At 36.5% G+C, this 22,735-nt stretch overlaps 4 protein-coding genes and 2 long non-coding RNA genes across 7 annotated transcripts; 2 read left to right on the top strand and 4 right to left on the bottom strand.

Moving 5' to 3' along the window:
- Nucleotides 1-608: 608 nt before the first annotated feature.
- Nucleotides 609-4,121, bottom strand: LOC122292983 (dnaJ protein homolog). Its single transcript, XM_043101578.1, has 7 exons — nt 3,973-4,121; nt 3,713-3,874; nt 2,819-2,984; nt 2,592-2,733; nt 2,229-2,505; nt 1,872-2,070; nt 609-1,272 (listed from the first exon to the last, which is right to left on the bottom strand). Exons 2-7 carry the CDS (start codon nt 3,860-3,862, stop codon nt 953-955), a joined length of 1,254 nt encoding a protein of 417 aa, XP_042957512.1. The 5' UTR covers nt 3,863-3,874; nt 3,973-4,121; the 3' UTR covers nt 609-952.
- A 1,749-nt stretch (nt 4,122-5,870) lies between these two features.
- Nucleotides 5,871-9,434, bottom strand: LOC122292982 (dnaJ protein homolog). 2 transcript variants are annotated; one of them, XM_043101576.1, is made up of 7 exons: nt 9,276-9,434; nt 9,016-9,177; nt 8,113-8,278; nt 7,888-8,029; nt 7,525-7,801; nt 7,155-7,353; nt 5,871-6,478 (listed from the first exon to the last, which is right to left on the bottom strand). In XM_043101576.1, exons 2-7 carry the CDS (start codon nt 9,163-9,165, stop codon nt 6,159-6,161), a joined length of 1,254 nt encoding a protein of 417 aa, XP_042957510.1. In that variant the 5' UTR covers nt 9,166-9,177; nt 9,276-9,434; the 3' UTR covers nt 5,871-6,158. The 2 variants fall into 2 exon arrangements, with proteins under 2 accessions (XP_042957510.1, XP_042957511.1); XM_043101577.1 differs by having other exon boundaries at nt 9,016-9,195; nt 9,276-9,406.
- A 1,549-nt stretch (nt 9,435-10,983) lies between these two features.
- On the top strand, nt 10,984-14,383 carry LOC122292275 (glycosyltransferase BC10-like). Its single transcript, XM_043100528.1, has 2 exons — nt 10,984-12,472; nt 14,048-14,383. The coding sequence occupies exons 1-2, from the start codon at nt 11,377-11,379 to the stop codon at nt 14,053-14,055; spliced, it is 1,104 nt and encodes a 367-aa protein (XP_042956462.1). The 5' UTR covers nt 10,984-11,376; the 3' UTR covers nt 14,056-14,383.
- Nucleotides 14,384-18,010: 3,627 nt separating this feature from the next.
- Nucleotides 18,011-19,479, bottom strand: LOC122290812 (cytosolic sulfotransferase 12-like). Its single transcript, XM_043098473.1, has one exon. The coding sequence runs from the start codon at nt 19,296-19,298 to the stop codon at nt 18,327-18,329; it is 972 nt and encodes a 323-aa protein (XP_042954407.1). The 5' UTR covers nt 19,299-19,479; the 3' UTR covers nt 18,011-18,326.
- Nucleotides 19,480-19,689: 210 nt separating this feature from the next.
- LOC122290810 lies at nt 19,690-21,268 on the top strand. Its single transcript, XR_006236557.1, has 2 exons — nt 19,690-20,070; nt 20,186-21,268. It is a non-coding gene; the product is annotated as an uncharacterized LOC122290810 (long non-coding RNA).
- Nucleotides 20,747-21,410, bottom strand: LOC122290811. The gene is made up of 3 exons (XR_006236558.1): nt 21,286-21,410; nt 21,028-21,099; nt 20,747-20,879 (listed from the first exon to the last, which is right to left on the bottom strand). It is a non-coding gene; the product is annotated as an uncharacterized LOC122290811 (long non-coding RNA).
- Nucleotides 21,411-22,735: the final 1,325 nt, after the last annotated feature.

Below are 22,735 nucleotides of genomic sequence, written 5' to 3'. Positions count from 1 at the left end.
TAGAAGGCTGTCTCTTTCTCTCACATCTGTTATTCCTAGACACGTTGGTTCCAGTGAGGCGACAGCACCGGCCATAATTTTATTTATTTTCTTCAACAAAATTGTACAACAGATTTTATATTCCGTTTGGTTAGAAAGTTAAAATGAGGTAAAATATTTTGAATAATAATAAATAAAATATTATTATAATATAATTTTTTAATATTAATTTTATATTAAAATTTAAAAAAATTAAATTATTTATTATATTTTATATAGAAATTTAAAAAAATTATATTAATGGAAAGAGATATTTAATTTTTGGCAACCAACTAAAAATTAGGAGAATTTTTAGTTTTTAGTTTTAAGCCAGGAGAATTGATATTTCATTATTTCCAATATTGAATACTGCCCAACACACCTTTTTTTTTTTTTTTTTTTGGTGCAATTTGAAAAAATCAAATAAATATAAAATCTAAATAGAAATTTTTAATATTAAATACTTGGGCAACCATTAATAAAGGTGTCTAAAATTGATTGCGCCTTGTTAAATTTGATTTTTGAACTTAAAAAAGATTCCCAGCCCAGAGCTCCTGTTCCGATTTCTTTGCAGGGATATATAGTACTTAAAGGCAAATATTCAGCGTGTATTCAGAGCTTAAAAGTAGGTCGGAGAAGCACCAAACAGTCTAAAATGATTTCTTATAGATCCCCTGAAACAAGTAGTCTGAATGGCAAAATAACCATCCACATCCAGATGACAAAGACATACACCAACCTCCAACCAACATGCATGGTTTTCCACTTACTCTAGAATTCAAATAGTAGATCTCCCAGACGGTATATGTTCGGAATAATAGTAGCAACCCAAAACAATCCAAAATCTAATTCCTACTACTAAAATTTATTTTTTAAGTAAAATTCGGTTTCTCCAGATCATTCCCTATTTTTTCTGGGTCAGCTCATTCATTCATCATTGCTGAGCACACTGGACCCTCTGAGCACCACCAGGCATGTCCTCATCCTCGTCGTATGCCTCTTGGGCCTGTGCTTGCTTGCGACGCATTTCTTCCTCTATATTCACATCATGCAGTGTAGTCTCTTCGCATTCATCCAGCTCCATGTCTGTCAGCTGCACCGAACTCCTTGGAGGCAGCACCGTCTCCAGTGTCTTGCACTGCTCTGGGCTTAGGGTGTCTGGGAATTCGACTGCAAAGTGAATGTACAATTTCCCTTTCATGAACGACCTCTGGTACATTGGCATTCCCTCATCATTTATACCCTTGTATTGGTCTGTAGCGCACACAAAAAAAGATCGGCAAAATGATGATTGATAACATTGAGCACCACAAATAATTTTTTAGTTTCTTATCTTTATTAGCATACTCAGCTAAATTCACTTTACACCATGTTCTTCGGGTAGAACTAATTTTTAGTGACTATTGGGAATCAACAGAATCATGGGTAACAAGATATTAAAGAACAAGGCCAACACAACAACCCCACCCCCACCAAATAATAGAAATAATGACTTTTTAATAATATTGGTACGGTGTAAAAAACCGTAACAGGAAGTTTCCACATCAGATTCCAATTAAAGCGTATCAATGGGAACCTCCGACAGCTCTGGATCAAAGATCCACTCTTAGGTTATACATTAGGATTTTTAGAGATAATTGAAGTAAGCAGGAAATGCTATATTCACAAACTTCCCGTAGACAGAAGTTCATCACAGCACATCTCCACCTTTGATGTCAATGTTATTCTAATGCAAAATTCAATAGATAAACGCTCATAAATGGACAAAACCTAGATATAGCTCGCAACAGTATTGTCAGATTAAAAAAATAAAAAAGAGATTGTAGGAAAAAAATAGAAATAATGCGACGTACCAGGCTTGACTACTTCTCCAGGTTCAGATTTGATGAGGAGCTGCCTGCCATCCAAATGGGTCAATATGAATTGGAAGCCACAGAGTGCTTCTGTAAGGTACAAGGTGTGCTCAACAAATAAGTCATCGCCCTTCCGCTTAAACTTGGGGTGTTCTTTCTGTTGCAGAACAAATACAATGTCCCCCGTAACAGTATCGGGCTGAAAAAAACAAAAATGCACAGATTAATAACAAAATACCAGTCTCAAATGGAAAGAGAAAAAAGAAGTTTTTCCCACTCCCAGCAAACTAACCACCTTACTGTAACAAAGACCATTAAAATATTTTTGAGACGAAGAAAAACAAACATGAGCCTCACCGCTTCATCAGCTTCACCAGGGAATGTAATCTTCTGCCCATTTTGCATACCCTTCTCTACAATAACTTCCAAAACTTTCTTCTCCTGAACAACCTTCTCTCCCTTGCACTGCGGGCAGCGGTCCTTGTCATTGATAGTTTCACCTGTACCCTTACATTCATTGCAAGCATGCTGCATTTGCTGAATCATAGAAGGACCAAGGTGCCTAATGGAGACTTTGATTCCAGAACCTTGACAACCAGAACATTTAATTGAAGCACCTGACTTGGAGCCTTTACTGCAAAAGACCACACGCAATCCCATATCGGAAGAATGAAGAGAAAATACCTAACATTCCAAGACATGTAAAAATACAGTACTAACCCCTTGCACTTGGAGCAGATTGCATTGCGAGAGAGGGACAGCTTCTTGGATGTCCCATTGTAGAGGTCCTCCAAAGAAACTTTGAGGGGATGGACCACATCTTCTCCCCTCCTCTGCCTGCGGCCTCTGCTGCTTCCACCACCTGAGCAAGGTAAAAGTCAGCACAAATGTCCATAGATTACGTTTCATAGATGGCGGGCATATATCCCATGGCCAAAGATTCATACCACCAAAAGGGTTGCCACCAAAGAACGACTGGAATATGTCAAACGGATCATGTCCACCACCTCCACCACCCATTCCTTCCTTGAGAGCATCCTCGCCATACTGATCATAGATCTCACGCTTCTCTGGGTCGCTTAGAACTTCATAAGCTTGGGCCAACTCTTTAAACTGAAAGGCAACCCAAATTTGAGGAGATTCAGTACATCAACTACTACACAAAAACCATTAAAAGAAAGCCCAAATTAAATTAAATACAACAATAAAGCAACAAACAGCATGGCACCAGGAAGTGCCCAAATTCGGATGGCGGACTTATTTTGGCACTAGGATAATACTCTCATTCCACACAAATGCAGAACGCCACCACTCAAGTTAGATAATTGTTGAAAAAACGAAAAATAACTCTGTATAAATCATGGGTTTCCAATACGCAAATGCCAAATTGAGAGCCCACCTAGAATATCTTAGTTGTCAATGCGGTGAACTGGAATCAAAGGCACCATACCTTCCACAAAACCAATAAAAACAAACATGCATATACAAAACCAGTAATTAACCGCGATTCAATCCTCGTATCCTTGATCTCAAGATTATATTACTTTTTTGACAATTCCTAAGGAGTTGTATTACAGAATTCAATACCAGTACTAAAACGTTTCCGAGACCAAAAAACCAACACAACAAAAAATATAAACATTCACAAAAAAACAATATAATAATTGATCTGTACATTTTGACCCAGGAAATCCAAGCTCAGAACAGTAAGAACACAATCAAGAAACCAAATTTCACCAAACCATAATAACAATTTCACAAGCTGAAAATCAACATCTAAACAAGAAGTATTAATGAAAAATTAAAAATAAAAAACGAAAGGGAAGCGAAATCAAAAAGACCTTTTCCGGATCGCCCCCCTTGTCCGGATGGTTCTTGATGGCCGCTTTCCTATAAGCCTTCTTTAAATCATCCTGCGAGGCGCTCTTTGACACTCCCAGAATCTCATAGTACTTAGTGTTGTCGCTCTTCTTCGGTGCCCTCCCAAACATTTTCTCTCCTTGCTAAAAGATAATCGAACCCCCCGCCTTCAATTTCGAAACAAATCCAGCAAAAGCCCAAATCTGCAATCAGCTAGGAAAAGGAGAGAAGGGAAACTAACCGATCGCGAATTGAACGAATTGTTACGTAAAGGAGCGAAGAGAAGAACCACAGAAGCAAGAGAGAAGACGAGAGAATATTTTATAGAAAAGAAGAGGAGGAGTTGAGCCCAGAAGGATCTAGAATGTATTAGCAAATTCCCTGAAGTTTCTGAGAATGGATCCGCACCGTTGATTTAGTCCATTGGTCGTCGTATACCCCAAAGAAACGTCTTCGGTCAATACAATGATTATGTTAGTGATAAAATAATAAAATACGAAAAATTGTAGGACCTCATTCTAAGATTAGAATTATAAATCAATTCAATATAATATGAAAAAATATTTATTGAAATGATTAGTAAATAATAATAAAAAATTTGTAAATAATAATAAAGTAATTTTAAATTATTTCACTTACTAAACACAATTTGAAACTGAATTCAGTTTGAGTTCAATTTCAGTTAATTGATAATGTTAAATTACCACAAATTTAGACCAAGATTTTCTTTTAAAATAATATTACTTGTAAAAATAAAAATTATTAATTATTTTAAAATATAGATAATATGTTTCTCTCATCGTATCACAAAATATTTTGATATTATAATTATTTACTAAAATATTAATTTTTAACGACATAATATTTATAATAATAAAAATATCACATCTCCCTCCATAGAACTAGAAGACCATTTCAATTTTAATGATCGGGTCTTGTAAATACTTCTCACCGACCCACACGACCACCATAGCCTTCATAGTTCCTCCATCATCTATTGAAAGCAGGCGAATTTGGTCCGTGCAAATCTCAAATGAGTGATGTTAGATAAATTGTGGATTTTTTTGTGGCAAACTAATAAAATCGTGAACTGTAAAAGTATTGTATAATTATTTTAAAAAAAAATAAAATTTATTATTAAAAAATTAATTTTTTTCTTATAAATATTGTATTTACTCTATTTAAAAAAAAAATTGTACAATATTTTCGTACCCTACAACTACAGATACCATTCTACAACTAAAGATATCATCATTCCTCATCAGGGATCTCTCTTGCAAACTAACAAAAGTTGAAAAAGTCTCCTCTCTTTCGTTTTGATGTATGAGGAGAATAGGTGGTCACCGTGTATTTCACAGGAGTAGTGTATTTTTCCTAATAAAATGTTGTTTGTTTAGATGAAATGAATTAAATAAAATATTATTATAATATATTATTTTTATATTAAAATTTAAAAAAATTGTATTAAAATTTAAAAACATTAAATTATTTATTTTATTTTATATAAAAATTTAAAAAAATTATAATAATTAAGATGAGACGACAGATTTATAAAAGTGAATAAGGGAGTTTGGGAGCAAATTGGTACGAGTTGAATCTCAATGATGACGAACAATCTGATTTTGAAATTAGTGTTGATGTGTTGGAAACTATCAAGGAACATCGCAGTTTGATTGACAGAATTTATGTCTACCGTCGTATAAGCAAAGAAGTTATTCGATCAATAATGTTAGGGTTATGGAAGGTTGACGAGGATGTTGTTTTTAGGGAAATTAGATCGAACATTTGTGTCGTAACATTTGAAGATGAAGTGGACAGAGATCGTGTAAAGGACGGAGGTGGTTGTTTGATAATCACTCATTCGTATTCAAGTATTTTGAAGGCACCATCCAACCACATCTGATGGAACTCAATCAGGAAAATTTCTGGGTTCATGTGTATTATCTCCCATGTCATGCATGGACGGAGAGATTGGGAAACAAATAAGTGAATCGGTGGGAAGGGTTCTAAGAGTGGATGTGCCTAATGATGATGTTGGATGGGGAAGTTGGAAGGGCACGTGGCCGTACAATCAACATCATCAACATTTAACTATTTTCGTTCCTCAAACCAACAGACAGCAGTTGCATGCGTGCATACTAACGAGCTTAAAATGGGTTCTTATAGCCTCCCTGAAACATATCATCCAGACGGCTAGATAACCATCCAGATGACACAGATATACACCTCCAACAAATAAGCATGGTTTTCCACGTACTATAGAATTCAAACATTAGATCTCCCACACGGTACATGTTTGATAACACGTAAACAATCCAAAATCTAACTAATACTTCCCTGTAACACAAGGCAATGATGTTAATATTTATTTTAAGTAATTCTGGTTCTCCAAATCATTCCTGTTGTTTGGGTCAACTCATTCATTCATCATTGTTGAGCACATTGGACCCTCTGAGCACCACCAGGCATGTCCTCATCCTCGTCATATGCCTCTTGGGCCTGTGCTTGCTTGCGACGCATTTCTTCCTCTATGTTCACATCATGCAGTGTAGTCTCTTCACATTCATCCAGCTCCATGTCCGTCAGTTGCACCGAACTCCTTGGAGGCAGCACAGTCTCTAGTGTCTTGCACTGCTCTGGGCTCAGGGTGTCTGGGAATTCGACTGCAAAGTGAATGTACAATTTACCTTTCATGAAAGACCTCTGGTACATCGGCATTCCCTCATCGTTTATACCCTTGTATTGGTCTGTAGCACACAAAATAAAACGATCAGCACAAAGATGATAGATATATCGAGCACCGCAAATAACTTTATAGTTTCTTAGAAGTCATTTATAAGCATATTCACGAAATTCACTTTGCACCCTGTTCTCCATATATGAGCACCATTTGAGTATTGCGAATAAATATTTTCTCATGAGTGCCTATTGTGGATCAACAGAATCATGGGTAAATATTTAGTAACAAGATACTAAAGAACAAGGCTAAATCACCTAAACAGCCACCCCACCCCACCAAAATGACAGAAATCATTCTTATGGGTAAAACCCGCAACAGGAAGTTGCCACATCAGATTCCAATTAAAGTGCTTCAATGGGAAGCTCCCACAGCTCAAGCTGCTTCACAATGACTTTTGTGAAAACCAATGGGAAGCTGAGGTTCCCCATTGGGTGGAGTAAAGCACCACCAGCTGGATCAAAGATGCACTCTTAGGTTATAGATTAAAATTTTGAATGTAATCGTCACAAACTTCTTGTACAAAAAAATTCCACTGGGCACATCTCCACCTTTGCTATCAATGTTATTCTGATGCATAATTGCATGGATAAACCTTAATAGATGGACAAAGCTTAGATTTAGCTCACAACAGCATTAGTAGATAAAGAATAGATAGTTAAAAATATAGTAATAATCCAACGTACCAGGCTTGATTACTTCTCCAGGTTCAGATTTAATGAGGAGCTGTCTACCATCCAAATGGGTCAGTATAAATTGGAAGCCACAGAGAGCCTCTGTAAGGGACAAGGTGTGTTCAACAAACAAGTCATCACCCTTTCGCTTAAATTTGGGGTGTTCTTTCTGTTGTAAAACGAAAACAATGTCCCCTGTAACAGTATCGGGCTGCAAATAAAAACAAAAAAATGCACAGATTAATACCCGAATAGCAGTCTCACATTAAAAGAGAGAGAATACAAAAAATAAATAAATAAATAAATCCCACGCTTCTAGCAAACCAAACGCCTTAGTATTACAAAGACCACAAAAACGAAGAAAAATAAATGCCAGCCTCACCGCTTCATCAGCTTCTCCAGGGAATGTAATCTTCTGCCCATTCTGCATACCCTTCTCTACAATAACTTCCAAAACTTTCTTCTCCTGGACAACCTTCTCACCCTTGCACTGCAGACAGCGGTCCTTGTCATTAATGGTTTCACCTGTGCCCTTACACTCATTGCAAGCATGCTGCATTTGCTGGATCATAGAGGGACCAAGGTGCCTGATGGAGACTTTGATTCCAGAACCTTGACAACCAGAACATTTCATTGAAGCACCCGACTTGGAACCTTTACTGCAAGATGTCACACGGAATCCCATATTGGAAGAATGAAGAGAAAAGACTTAACATGCCAAAACATGTAAAAATACAGTACTAACCCCTTGCACTTGGAGCAGATTGCATTACGAGAGAGGGACAGCTTCTTGGATGTCCCATTGAATAGGTCCTCCAAAGAAACCTTGAGGGGATGGACCACATCCTCGCCCCTCCTCTGCCTTCGGCCTCTGCTGCTTCCACCACCTGCGCACAGGAAAGGTCAGCACAAATATCCATATATTATGTATCATAAATGGCAGCATATATCCCATGGCCAAAGATCATACCACCAAAAGGGTTGCCACCAAAGAAAGACTGGAATATGTCAAACGGATCGTGCCCACCACCTCCACCACCCATTCCTTCCTTGAGAGCATCCTCTCCGTACTGATCATAGATCTCACGCTTCTCTGGGTCACTTAGAACTTCATAAGCTTGGGCCAACTCTTTAAACTGAAAGGCAACCAAATTTGAGCACATTCAGTACATCAACGTCTAAACAAAAACCATCAACAGAAAGCCCCAAATAAATTAAATACAACAACAACAACATGGAAACGACGGTGCCAAAATTCAGATAGTGGACTTAAATTGGCTCTAGGATAATACTCTTATTCCGCACAAATGCAGAACGCCACCCCTCAAGTAATTTAAATGTTTAATGTAAGAATAACTCAGGATAATTTATACGTTTCCAAGACCCAAATACCATATTGAGACCCACCTGTCTGGTTAAAAAAAGGTAAGAAATTATGTTATAGCTCTAAACTACCTTCGTAGCCAAAGCAGTGAGCTGGAATCAAAGGCACCATACACTCCACAAACATCACAGGTGGGTGGTAAAAAAAAACATGCATATACAAAACCAATAATTTACCACCATTCAATCCTCTTATCCATTATCTCCCTAGGAGGTTATATTATTACGGAGATTAAAATCACTACTACAACGTTTCGAGACCAAAAAACCAACACAAGAAAAAAGAACAAGCATTCACAAAAAACAATATAAGAATTAGTGTGTACATTTTGACCCAAGAAATCCAAGCTCTGAACACAATCAAGAAATCAAGTTTCACCAAACCATAATAACAATTTCACAAACTGATCCGTCAAAAATCAACATCTAAACACCAAATATTAGTGAAAAATTAAAAATAAAAAGGAAAGGGAAGCGAAATCAAAAAGACCTTTTCCGGGTCACCACCCTTGTCCGGATGGTTCTTAATGGCCGCTTTCCTATAAGCCTTCTTTAGATCATCCTGCGAAGCGCTGTTTGACACTCCCAGAATCTCGTAGTACTTGGTGTTGTTGCTCTTCTTCGGTGCCCTCCCAAACATTTTCTCTTATTTCTAAAAGACCAATCAAGCCTACCGCTTTCAGTTTCTAAACACATCCAACAAAAACCCAAATCTGAAATCAAATAGGAAAGGAGAGAAGGGAAACTAACCGATCGAGAGCTGCAAGATTTGTAACTTAGGGTCGAAGAGAAGAACCACAGAAGCAAGCAAGACGGCGAGAGACAGAAAGAGGAGTACAAAATGATCGGATCGGGTATAAAATGGAGAGAATGGACGGTGGAGATTGGTCTTGAAGTGTGGTAACTAAGGGGTAGTATTAAATTCACTTCAACCGATGAGAGAAGTTGAGCCCAGAAGGACCTAGAATGTTTTTTTCTTTTTTTTTGCAAATTCTGAGGTTTGAGAAGGGATCTGCACCGTCGATCTAGTCCCTTGGTTGTCATCCACCGCAAATAAATGTCTTTGGTTTATACAATGTTTATGTTACTAAAACCTTGTAAAATAAGGGCTAATATCTATATTCTTAATCAAAAATTCTACATGGAGTTAATTTTATATATTATTTACACATTCTAATGATATTATTAGTTAAAATAATTATTTTATAAAATAATTTATAGATAGTAATGATATTGTTTAAATTAAAATATTTTATTCAATTTTAAAAATGAGATAAAAAATTGAATAAAAATATTTTAAAGTTAAGATATTGTTTGAATATAATTTTTATTTTAAAATTTAAAAATTTAATTTTTTTTTTGTAAGTTTAGATTTTAGAAAAATTTTAATGACTAGATGAAAAAAATTGAAGATGTAAAATTGAAGTTTTAAAAAAGTGTTTTGTGTATAGGTGATATTTAAAAATTAAATATTTGAAAATACTTGTATACTTGACCATCAAGATTTTTAATCTCAAACACAAAATTATCATCTCATCATTGCGACTTTTCCAAATCTATATACAAAATATAATAAACAAATCAACTTTTTTTTATTTATTTTTTCAAATCTCAAAATAATAATAATATTAAAATATAATAGTTTAATATTTAATCTTAAAACTTAAAATTCTCATATGAAAAATCCCAATAACCAAGCAGAATCTTAAGTCAAAAATCCTAGCATTCAATAAATGAATTATAAAAACTTTATTCTCAGTTTAAATTAAATTTATCCAAATTTAACAGAGTAACTAAAATCAATATTTACTTACTATTCCTTTGCTATAATTTGCATAATATTGATTTATAACTATATATGTTTTATATATATACATTGAGAAAACTTCATCAAGAGGACGGACAAAATTTGAAGAAAGGAAGTACCATTTTCTTACATTATTCAAATTAGCATAAACTCCTTTTGGGGGAAAAAGATAAAACTCAAAGGATTGAATTAGAAAAGAAAAGTTTTGCTCATTATCTCTTCGTCATATATCTGTTTTTATTTTTTATTATTATTATTTTATTTTTAACAAATGTGTAATGTAAGAATAATGAGTAAAAAAACTTAATAATTTAGAAATAATACAAAATTAAAAAAACACGCACAATAATTTATAATACAAGAAGTTGAATAGAATGTCTCGTTAAAAAAATCTATATTCCGAACTTGAAAGAGTGGAATTGAAAAAAAACAGTCTCAATAAATAATTAAAAATGCTTAAATATGACAAAAAAAAAAAACAGCTTAAGTTCATATATAAAAAATAAACACAGAAATTACATCGCAATTTCTTGGAATATTGGCCAGAAAAGGGTCGATGTGGTCATGGAAAATTAAACCAAAAAAAAAAAATTCGACAACATGCAATGAGTCAAGCCCACAAGACTGGGCCTTCTGCTTCTCTTCTTTGTTAAAATTAAAGGCTGAAGAGTCTCGGGGTTAAAAAGAGGTCCAATCTCTTTCATTCACTCTACACAAAACGTGACCTTCTCCTTGTTTTCTACTCTCCACCGCCAACGGCAAAAGATAAAGATAAAATAACCATAAGGTACTTCATCCCAACCTCCAACTCGATCCCTTGTTTATCCCTTCCACTTTCCTATATTTCCTCGAATCTATCTTCTTCCTCATCAGTCATCACTTCCAGTTTAGTGTTCACTTCTACCCTTGATTTTGTCCCCCCCTTCCTGCTATCAAATTGAATCCCAACACAGATTTCAGAAAACCCCACAAAAGCATTCAGTTTCTGTTTTCCCCTTCATTCTCAAGTTTTTTCCTTTTTCTTTTCTCCACTATCCAAACACCATGTTCTCATCAACCCCATTTGTCCTCTCCTTCATTCTCTTGCTCTCTCTGCCTCTTCTCTTTGTCCTCGCCCCTCAAATCCTCCCTCCTAAAGACGTCCCGCTCCTGCACAGGGACGAGCTCGATGACCTCGCGCTCTTCCGCAAGGCCACCCTCGCTTCCTCCTCTTCTTCCTCGTCACGAACACGCTCCACGCACTCCCGCTTAGGCACGAACACCAACCCCAAGCCCAAAATTGCTTTCCTCTTCCTCACCAACTCTGATCTCTCTTTCGCCCCCTTGTGGGAGAAGTTCTTCCATGGCAACCGTCACCTCTATAACATCTACGTCCACGCCGATCCCTCCGTCAAAATCACCCCTCCCGGCGGCGTTTTCCAAGGCCGATTCATCAAGGAAGCAAGGAAGACGGAGCGAGCGTCACCAGCCCTCATCTCCGCCGCTCGTAGACTCCTCGCCGTGGCCATCCTCGATGACCCATTGAATTCGTACTTCGCCCTAGTGTCTCAGCACTGCATCCCGCTTCACTCCTTCCGCTTCGTCCACAACTTCCTTTTCCGCAACACTCTGACCTCCCTAAAAGATGCGTTCTCGTCGCCTTTTTTACAGGACCAAAGCTTCATCGAAATACTCTCAGACGATCCCAACTTACCCGATCGCTACATCGCTCGTGGCGATAACGCCATGCTTCCCGAAGTGCCATTCGAGCAATTCAGGGTCGGATCTCAGTTTTTCACGCTGACCCGTAAACACGCCTTACTGGTTCTAAGAGACATCAGGTTGTGGAGGAAGTTCAAGCTGCCATGCTTGAACATCGACTCCTGCTACCCCGAGGAGCACTACTTTCCGACGCTTTTGTCCATGGAGGACCCGAAAGGTTGTACCCACTACACGCTTACGCGAGTGAACTGGACGGACAGTTTTGACGGACACCCCCATCTGTACACGCCGGAGGAAGTTTCGGCAGAACTTGTGTACAAGTTGAGGGAATCGAACTCGAGCTATTCGTTTTTGTTCGCCCGAAAGTTCTCGCCGGATTGCTTGAAGCCGTTGATGGAGATCGCCGATGACGTTGTTTTCCGGGAACGAACTGAACTCGGTACGCTTCTTGCACTTTCTTACTCGCTTTCTTGCACTAGGCTGAGTTGACCCGGTTCGAACCGAGTTAAAAGCCCGAGCCTGTTTAGTTGCTTCTCTACTGTAAGAAACTGTTGCCGTCAGTTTCTGGAGTTATTAAAGAGGAATGGAGAGGATTTTTTTGGGGAATGTGGTACGTGTCCGTGCTTGATTGGAGTAACTGAAATGTCAGTTAATATAGCTAGCCAATTGGTTCTTGACACGTAACTCATTATCTTCTAAGGGACCCATTACTTTGAATTTGCAGTTGCCTGTGCAGCTAATTGCCATTCATTCGTATGGTTGGAACTCAATCTTGTTGGATGAGGAAGACACTGTTCCTCATTCTAAGGATCCAGTTTAGTGATTTCCTAAATATGAAAACTCAGATTGATAGAAATAATAAAGAGGGATAGTATAAAATTTCACAAATCATAAGAAAACAGATAAATATCACTATATATCATCCAAATGATACACAACACATAGTTTTTGATTACCCATCATTATATATATGCATGGTTGGTGGAGGCTTTTAATTTGGAAATTAAGACATTGGATGGGCTATCCAAATTTGTTTGAAAAGTGTTACAGTCACAAAATAAACTCACATACTAACATAGTTTTAGGTGATATATTAGATTTATTTTACAAAGTAATATTACAATCTGTCAATATATCATTTAATCAATTCCATGTATGGAAACTTACGAGGGATGTAGTGCACGGAACCAGAGTTTACTCTACAGGATGGGTCCCTAAATTGTTTGTTGCGGGCCCCACCCTTTTTGCACAAACAAATTAAAGTGCTACCATCATCATGTGGTGGTTGGTTGATGGCAAACTTCAGGTTTGTGATGGGAATATTTGGGAGGACTTAGGGGCTCCCAATTTGTACTTATTTAGCAAGGCTTTTAGTGGCAGGCTTTGAAATGATCGATCCGATAAATCTTAGAATTTGGAATATGACTTCATTTCCAATTTCCATTAGGCCAGTTGTTGTAAAGTTGGGACAACATGTCTGCTAAATGGAATATGATTTCAACTCCATTGACGATTGGGTTTGCTAAATGTTTTGTCCAAGTTTTAGAGTTGAAAAAGTGTGGTTCAGTCACATATGGAGAGTAGTTAACTAGCCCTGAGATTATCGGTGAAGCTCCACTCTGTGCCGTTCCTTTAATAAAAAGAAAAAAACTATAATTCTTCTTTTCATATGTTTTTTTAAGGAAAAAATATCGTATCTTCAAGCCTATGGGATTAGTCAACTTCAACCACGATCGAGCCTTTGCCGTGAGTATAGATGGTGTTTTAGTATTGTTTTACAAGATTATATTATATATACTAAGATTGGATTAATTTAAGTCATACTGAACATGACACGTAAACATAGGAAGATCCAAATCTAAAGTTGTCGTTTTGTTTGCTTGACAGTTCTCCATGTTTAAAGTCAAGCTGGTGTGAAAACATCCCCTTTGAAGATGCTTTCACTCGATCTGATCCAAGTCTCAAGTACAGTAACACTCACGTGACTCTTTCTTTCATTATTTTTATGTTTCAGGACATTGAATGGAATCTTTTGGTGCGTTGGGGGTGGTAAAGAGTTGTGTTTGGAGTGTGGGAAAATGCCCCAGACATTCAACGTGAAATGAGGAAAGCCTGCTTGTTTGTATAGAAGGTGGTGTGGACTGGATCACGCTAAGTGTGATTCCTTTTCCTTCTTTCTTTTCTTTCTCTGTTTTTTAACCCCTGTTTTAAACTTTTCTGTCATGTAATGTGTAAACGGTACTGGTTGATTGGGCTTAGCGTGGAGTAGGAAAAAGCTGTACCAAGTCACGTTGCTTTTTTCTATTATATTGAAAGAAAAATCTCCCCTTGGCTCCTTTCCCCCGACAAACTTCTCTCCTCTTGTCTATTTATATGTTATAAGTGAAATAGTTTAATCCCAAATAGATCTTACAAAAAATAAATTTATAATTTGATTTGGTATTTAAATCTAACTTATTATATGAAGTTATGTAAGTACGTGGATATGAAGTTATGTCAGTTTGTGAATTTACTTTTATAGGATTTGTTGCGGATGTAGCATTTTTTTTTATGTATAAGGTTAAAGAAAAAAAAAAAGTGTTGTTTTACTTTCCAATATGACTGGATTTTTTGGTCCAACTCAAATTCATTGCATGGAAAAAGTTTATTGACATGAAATGCCAAATATGTAAAAGTTTGTCATATATGGTAGCATAAAAAACATTGGTGTTTTGAGATTTTAATTTTTTTTATGACTGATTTAGTCTTGCAGCATGGAATGTTATTAGGCACCCACTTCGAAGTAGCAAAACTCCATTGCATATGTATCAGCGTAGCAAAGGGTTCCAATAGTAATCTATGACGAGTTTGTATTCATATTCAAGTTTCTGTATCTATCCTTTGGTGTTGTTTGGACAGTGAGAAAAGATGAGATAATTTAGATAAAAGTTGAATAAAATATTATTAGAATATTAATTTTTTAATATTATTATTGTTTTGTGATTTGAAAAAATTAAATTATTTATTATATTTTATATAAAAATTTAAGAAAATTGTAATGATAAGATAAGATGAGATAGTTTTTTAATTCAAATAACTGCTCAGTTTGGGCTTCCGATTGTTTCAACAATTGATCTATCAAGCTGCTGCACGTATCATCGATTTGACCACCATTTTAATCAAAATATATTGAAAAAGACTTAACAAGAATGCCGTTGTTGCACAAATTACTCCTTTCTGAGGGCACTTCTACCATAATGCTCTTAGATATAAAGTCCAATATCATTTATGCACTAGTTGTCACCCCATGCGATGATTGATCCCTCAATAATGCAATGCTCCACATGTCCAAACTCAAGATGAATCCCCACATGTTTGCTCATGAATTGGACCTCATTTATTCTACTCTGTCATCTAATATCTTGTTATACCTAGCTCCTATATATATTTAGTATATATACGATATGTACTGTACAGTGTGTAGTTATTGCATTTTTTCACAAGTAAATTGCATTAAACTATAAGTAGAGGTACAGGTGGGGTGCTTCAAACATATGCTAGCTCCACAACCGAAGCATTGCCAGCAACCATTTTAATGCGTTTGTTGGAGATTCCCACCACCGTTACCTGCATCATGTCCTCGTTCTAGAAAACAAAAATATAATCAAATGCTTAAAGACGTAACGACAGGGTTATTAGAGGTTCACACTAGTCAGGGCAGACCTACATTGATTTTAGTATATAGTTTTTTAAAGATGCCCTAATATAAAGATAATTTGTTCCCCCGAAAACATTTTCAAAAATCTTACTTAGTAGTTATCTAGGTTTTTTTTAGTTTTTCAACAATTTTTCATACTCACACCTATTTTTTGTCATTAATAAAATTTCACATTCTCATTTTTTTTCACATCTCATAATAGGTAATAAAATATCTTGGTCTCTTTTTATAAGTTATTTGATAAATTTACAACCTCATTTTTCTTATTTATTTACACTAAGCTATTTGGTTTTATATATGCCTTCCACTAACTAATTTATTAATTTGGATTAGTTTTGTTAGTAAGTATATATGTAATACCATCGAATTAACAATTATGAGTGAAGGTAAAGATAAAATCATATAACTAATTTTTATCGTTGATTTACTTAATTTTTATTGTTTGTTTCAAAAAGTCTCACATAGTTGTTTTTATTATAATTTTTATCGTTTACTTAAGTTCAATGGAGCTCAAGTGAGAGGTTCAGATTAGCAGCTTCAATAATTTAGTTGTCCTTAGATAATTACCTTATGTGGTTAATGTCAAATATCAATGACACACTTTGCTAACTTAAATGTTGATTACTGTTCATGACCTATACATACGACACACTTTACTAATGAAGTCCGCCAACACACCAAATCCTAGAGAAAAGATAGATAGTTTTTTGTTTCTTTGGAAGATATGAAAGAGATGATTTTTTCTAATAATGCTTACGTTCTAACTTCTATTATATATGATCTCTCACCTCCCTCAATTATAAATTATCAATTATACTCAATTTTCTACTCTTTAATGCTGGTGAATGCAAATGACTTTAAAGAACATTTATAATAACAAAAAAGAATATGTTGACGTCGTATTCCGTACGCCCGTAGATCAAGTTTCAGGGACTCGGGTATTCAATAATGGGCTTGTAAAACCCAGTGAAGATAGGGCTAGAGGAGGAAGGCCTGGGGGCCGGGAGCCTCCGATACCAAAGTTGGTAAGGATTCTGGGATGATGGTTAATAAACACTAAAGTAAAAAAATAGAGAGAGACAGATAGCTTTTCTCGTACCTAGAAATGGGTATTTATACTAGTGTCTGAGGAGGGGGGCAGATCCTCTCTGTTCCCGTGGATTTCTTATCTACATCATAACTTCTGATTTAGTCTCATTAATGCAACGTGCCTCAGCGGCGACACCATTAATGCGGCTCTTGGCTCGGGCTGGGTTGACATAAATATGGCATGATTCGGCAGGAGTACCACTAATGTGGCACGATTCCTAATCAAATGTGGCCATTTTGGTTTCTCTCCTGGTCTGTTAATGGAGTAGTATTAGAGATTGAAGAGTTTCTCCTTACTTCATGTTCACTCATGCAGAGAGACACTTGAGGGCTGGGCGGCGCTAGAGGTGCTGGATGGCCGGTGCATCCTTCTCGGGTCTTGCCCATGGGTCAATTTGATGGGGCTCCTTTCTGCTAGGCCCTAAGCTCTGATTCTTGCCCGCATGGTCACCCCATCTTGGGCCCAAGGGTAAATAGAGAAAATCCTCTTACAAAATATATCCTTAAAAGTTATCGTACGTTTTACATTAATGGAATAAGAAACTAGCTTGGTTGTTGGCAAGTGTAAAAAAAAAGGTATCCTACGCCACCGGAGGAAATTCTTGAAAAAGAAAAAGCTTTTGTACGTGAACATCACAAGAATCCATTAAGTTTAGGGTTCATGAAGTTCATCAACGCACTTGTTAATTATAAATATGACAAACAATTAAATTCATCACTTTCTATTAATTTAAACTTTTAGAATAAGTGATGGTTTTACATAATATCAGAGTTAGGTTCTAAATTTAAATTATGATTCTATACACTATTATATATAATTAAATATTTCACGTGTTGAACCTATAAATCGAGGAAGAATCTATCCAGGTACAATAAGAATGTTATAAATATGATAAAAAATAATTAAATCCGCCGAATTTCTTCAGTGGTACAAGCGGTCATGATTCACATCAATAATATTATAAGGACGTACAAAAGAATCACGGTGAAATGCCAACAACTTTTTTGGTGGTCTGAAACAAGGTTTCAGGGACATGAATCGGCCACTCACACAGTACTTCTGGGTTCTTGTTTTCTCTGCAATGGTTCAATATATAATGTTACTAGTGATGAAAAAAGTGTCGGCAATTGAATACAATAATTCATATGCAGGAACCAGAAATGCGGAATCGCATGAAGCTTAAAGCCATGTTTGGATCAACTTTGTTCTATTTCATTAAAACTGATCCAGAAATGTAGAATAAAGGTTTAGTAATTAAACCAGAAAAGTGGAAACCGTAGTACTAATTATTCGATCAACTTGATTTAAAGCCATGCATCTCATGAACTGTTAAACCTAGTATCACGTACAATGATGACAAGCAGCTGATGCATGCTGCAAAACACAAACATAACGAGGGGATCACGCTGTAATAACGAAAGCAGCAGCGTCTCTTATTTAAGGAATCAAGCCTACTGATATATTGCATAACGGGACTGAAGTTTACTGTGTTACAACGACACCTGATCAAGGCTCTAGAGCATCATCAAGATCTAAGCCAGACCCCTTCAGTTTCATGCTGGTAATTTGATCGAGGCGCTCGCTCATTTCCTTTGTCAAGATGTTTTTCCAGTCCCCAACAACTCCAGTCCTGAAAAATGCACTGTTCGGCATCCCAACCCAGGGATCCACTCCATTCTTGTTTACTTCCAAGGCTTTTAGCCTCTCGAAACTACACCCACGTATCACCTCCTCAACCTCTTCCTCCTCGGCAAATGGCTTTCCCAGAAACGAAGCAAGCCTTTTCACTTGTTCTTTTGGGTTCCTTTGCAGCTCCTCGTACTTCAGAAAAAGTATTTTGTGAGGCAACTTCAGGCTCTCGTTCCAATACTGTAGAACATGGTCAAAAAGTGGCCCAAAATGGAAAACACCATTGCAGAAGCTCTCGAACACGTGCTCTAAAGGATATGGACCTTGTTCAGGCGTCCTAAGCTTGTTGAAGAAGTGCCACATTGAAACCAAAGTGTCTTTTGGGTTCCGAGTGATGTAAACAATTTTGCACTTGGACTTCGTAATGGACTCAGGCAGAGCACTATAAGGCATATGAGTGTGAAAGAGTCTCGGAGACTCCATGCCGGCCGAGAGATCGGGAGGTGGGTTTGCAGTGTAAACCTGGATTTCTAAGGTCTGCACATAGAATGCAGGGTGGCGTACGGCCAAAAGGTCCTCGGGAACCTTCTTACCATTATTATCTCCACAACATTGCCTCTGCATAATGCAAAAGCAGAGAGCTTTGAGCCACGTGCTTCCCGTTTTCATGGCGGACGCCAAGATGACATCGTCGTCACGAGCTTCAAACTGCGAGTAGCAGGCGACTGCAGCTTCAAGGTAACGGGGTCTGTACCAGAAGCCATCCTTCTGATAGAGATCAAAGTTCTCAAAAAAGGTTGCTTTAGGAAGTTGGTCAAGGAGATGCTTTGTTGAACTTTTTGGATCCATGACAAGTGAAGTGGTACTGTTCTATTGTATTGGACTCGTCGGCGAGAGAGTAGATCAGTTTCCCCGACAACTTATAGCATGAAAAGTAAGGTTAGTTTGGTTATTGGAGTCAACTCAGATTAGTCTTCTAATTTTTAGCTGAGACAACGGGCCGGTGCAACCAGCAGGGAGTCTCCACGTCATCAATTAAACAGTTTTGTAAGAGCGACAATGCTATAGTCGTAGAATTACAAACGCCGCGCAATCATTTTAAAAAAGAGTAGAATTCATGAATTTTTTTTCACGTGAGTCTCATATCAATTCATTTTTTTCAAAATGACTGCACACCGCTTACACAACCACAATTATAAATATCATTTTATATGTAAGAGACTACCGACTATGGAAACAGTTAAGCTGAGACAACCAACTGGCCATTTTTCATTTGTTTATTTATTTTTTGGATTATAAAAAGAAGTGATCCACCAAAAAGAGAGGGGACCATCACGGCTTTCCCTCTCTTCATCTCCTGATATGCGTACAAGGCCATGGGACGTACTCCAACCACTCCCTCTTCATCTTCTTCACCTTCCAGACTCGATCCGATGCAACTCAGGGCCCTGATTCCATTTTTTGAAGCCCTTTTAAAGAGCATGGAAACTAGATGCAGTGAAAAACTTTCCACACCCACCTGTTGAAGAAAAAATAGTTGTGCCAGTTTCATTTCATAGCATTTGGTTGCTCGGAGATGATGGCATGTTTATCCGTGGGTGGTTCCTATGATTTTGCTAATGTAACATATTTATTTCCTTTTGCATGGTTCGCATTTCTGGAATTTTTTTAGTTCAAGTTTGATGAATTTTTACTTCAAATCTGTTTGGAAAGAGACCCATTTTGATTTTGTTCAGTTTTTTTATTTTCCTTACCTGCTCTGTCAATGGTGGAGGATGCCGGCGATGGGAAGTGGACGAGAAGAGCACTGCGACGTCGATGGTGGAAAGATACTGTAGCACAAACTTAAATCTATTTGGAAAGAGACCCAGTTTGCTGCTTTCCGTCGATGGTGGAGAAGGTCGTCCCATTGGAGGAGTCGTCGATGGGCACAACACAGAGAGGAAAACAAATTTGCAATCGAGGAAGATTTGATGTTTGGAACTTCATCATCATCTTCGTTGCCAACTTTAGTCAAATGGTGGAAGTGCCTCTTGGGGAGTGGCTGTGACTTCGTGGGTTCATGGAGAAGACAAAAGGGGGAGTGGTCATCTATGGCTTCGATGAAGAAGAAGATGAAATTCCACCAGTATTAGATTTTCTTCTTCCTATCTACTTCACTATAAAAATGAAACACAACATTTCATTAACAAAAATTCTACTTGCAACCGGCCTGGGGAACCCCGCGACATCGTGTCTGACATGGCTAATTAAAAACTGCATTGTTTCAATTTTGAGAGCCAAACGAAGATAGAAGTGCTTGGTGGCTCCATCTCCCATCGAAACACCCATCCCCACATAAGTCTTTGTCTTCATCTTCTCCATCCCCACGAAGCCTCCATTGTCTTCTCCACCAAGCATCCACAAAAAAGCATCCCCACTAAGCCCCCACTGTCATACACAACAACATTATCAAAAGGTAACTATAGATCCACTTCCACTAAAAATTTCCAAAAATTCTAAAAGTACCCTCAGAAATAAGAATAAGATAAACTCAAGACAATCCCAAAACCCCAAAACAACTCAAGAAAAAACTCACTTGGAAGTAGGAATCGGAGAGCTCATTGGAAACCCATCTCTTATCTCATTTTCTTTTTAAGTCCACAGGTGGCTAAAATGGAGAGCCCCAGTGTAAAGCATCAAGGAACCATCAAACAGAGATTTGTACGTTAGGATAATAACACATTTTGATTGTAAATAATTTTTTCGTTATAATAAATTGATCATAAAAATTTATTTTTCTTGTAGTTTAATTAGAATGATAGTGGATCTTTAATTTGTAAAGTTAAGAATTTACCGGAAGAGAAAGAGGTGATGGCTCATAGGACTGGTGTTTCCTACCACTTGCAATTAGTCTACCTCCACTTTTGATGATTGTGGGATTGTGGTCTCTGGTTTCGCTCTCGCAAAAGAGAGATTTCGACGGCCATTGTGAGCATGTCTAGTTGCTTTCCACTTTTTCTTATATTGATTTCATTTCTTTTTTAATTAAATACTGGCTGACGTGACATGTGGGATGTAGTAGGATTTCCCACCCGCAGTTGCCTATAGAAGACCTATTTTACTACTTCACTCAATAGCATTATTTAAGGACGAAATGCTTTAGGTTGTCTTTGGTTGTTAGAGCCTGTTCTTATTTCAAATCAATATTTGATGAAATAGACTAGTTTTTCAACTTTAATTTATATAAAAGAAATTAAATTTATCTCAACTTATTATTTATATTTAAACATAAATATCAATTTATTTATACTTAAACATATCTCAATAAAATTCATAAAATATTATTATTTACCTATAAATTTCATTTAAAATCACTTCATATCCAAATTCAGTCTAGTGTTTTCGTTTTTAATTTTTGTTTTATATTTACTTTTATATTGCTCTCATCTTTATGCGAAATATTCGAAAAGGACAAATCAATACTGTTGGAGTGTTGCACCAACGTGGGAGGGAGTACTACACGTCTTACCTAACTAGAAATGATAGATACACAATAAGAAATGATATCTACAGTCGTGGTTGTGAGTCGTGATTGTGCAAGCGACGTACAGTCATTTTGAAAAAAATGAATTAATATGAGACTCATATAAAAAAAAAATTAACTTTTTTAATCGTGGACTCCACTCTTTTTCAAAGCGATTACGCGATATTTATAATTTCACGACTGTATGTAACATTACTCATATACAATATATGTTATAAAATAAGGATATTTTTATAAAATAATGCTAATTTTATAAAATAATTTACAAAAATATCTTTTTTTAAATATAATTATGTAAAATGTTATAAAATGTACTGTATGTTTATCATTTTCCTTACCTAATAATTACCATAGCATACGTCTCTATTACAGTCCCCGGCCCATATCGGAGCCTTGTGGGTGGATGGAAATCGGTCCCATCTAATAATTGTCTAATGGTGGGGTCCGGAATACATGAAGCTGTGAAGAGGAAGAAAGATAAGAAATCCTCTAGAAATATCGCAGCTGCTTGCATGCATGCCGGCCTCCAATATCTGAAATCAATATCAGAGATCGGATTCATTAAAATTATATTTAAAATTTAATGAAATGTATAAATTTTTTATAAATTTAAAATCTTCTTATTTATAATTTTATATTAAATTAATTATTAGATTCATTAAAATAATAATATAATATTATTTTTTAATAATAATATATATTTTTTCATATTTTGCAATTATATGAATATATATTTATATGGATATATATATTTTTGCCT

The sequence above is a fragment of the Carya illinoinensis genome, chromosome 13, assembly GCF_018687715.1.
Source record: "Carya illinoinensis cultivar Pawnee chromosome 13, C.illinoinensisPawnee_v1, whole genome shotgun sequence".
Classification (NCBI taxonomy): Eukaryota; Viridiplantae; Streptophyta; class Magnoliopsida; order Fagales; family Juglandaceae; genus Carya; species Carya illinoinensis.
This window is presented reverse-complemented; position numbering and strand designations above follow the sequence as displayed.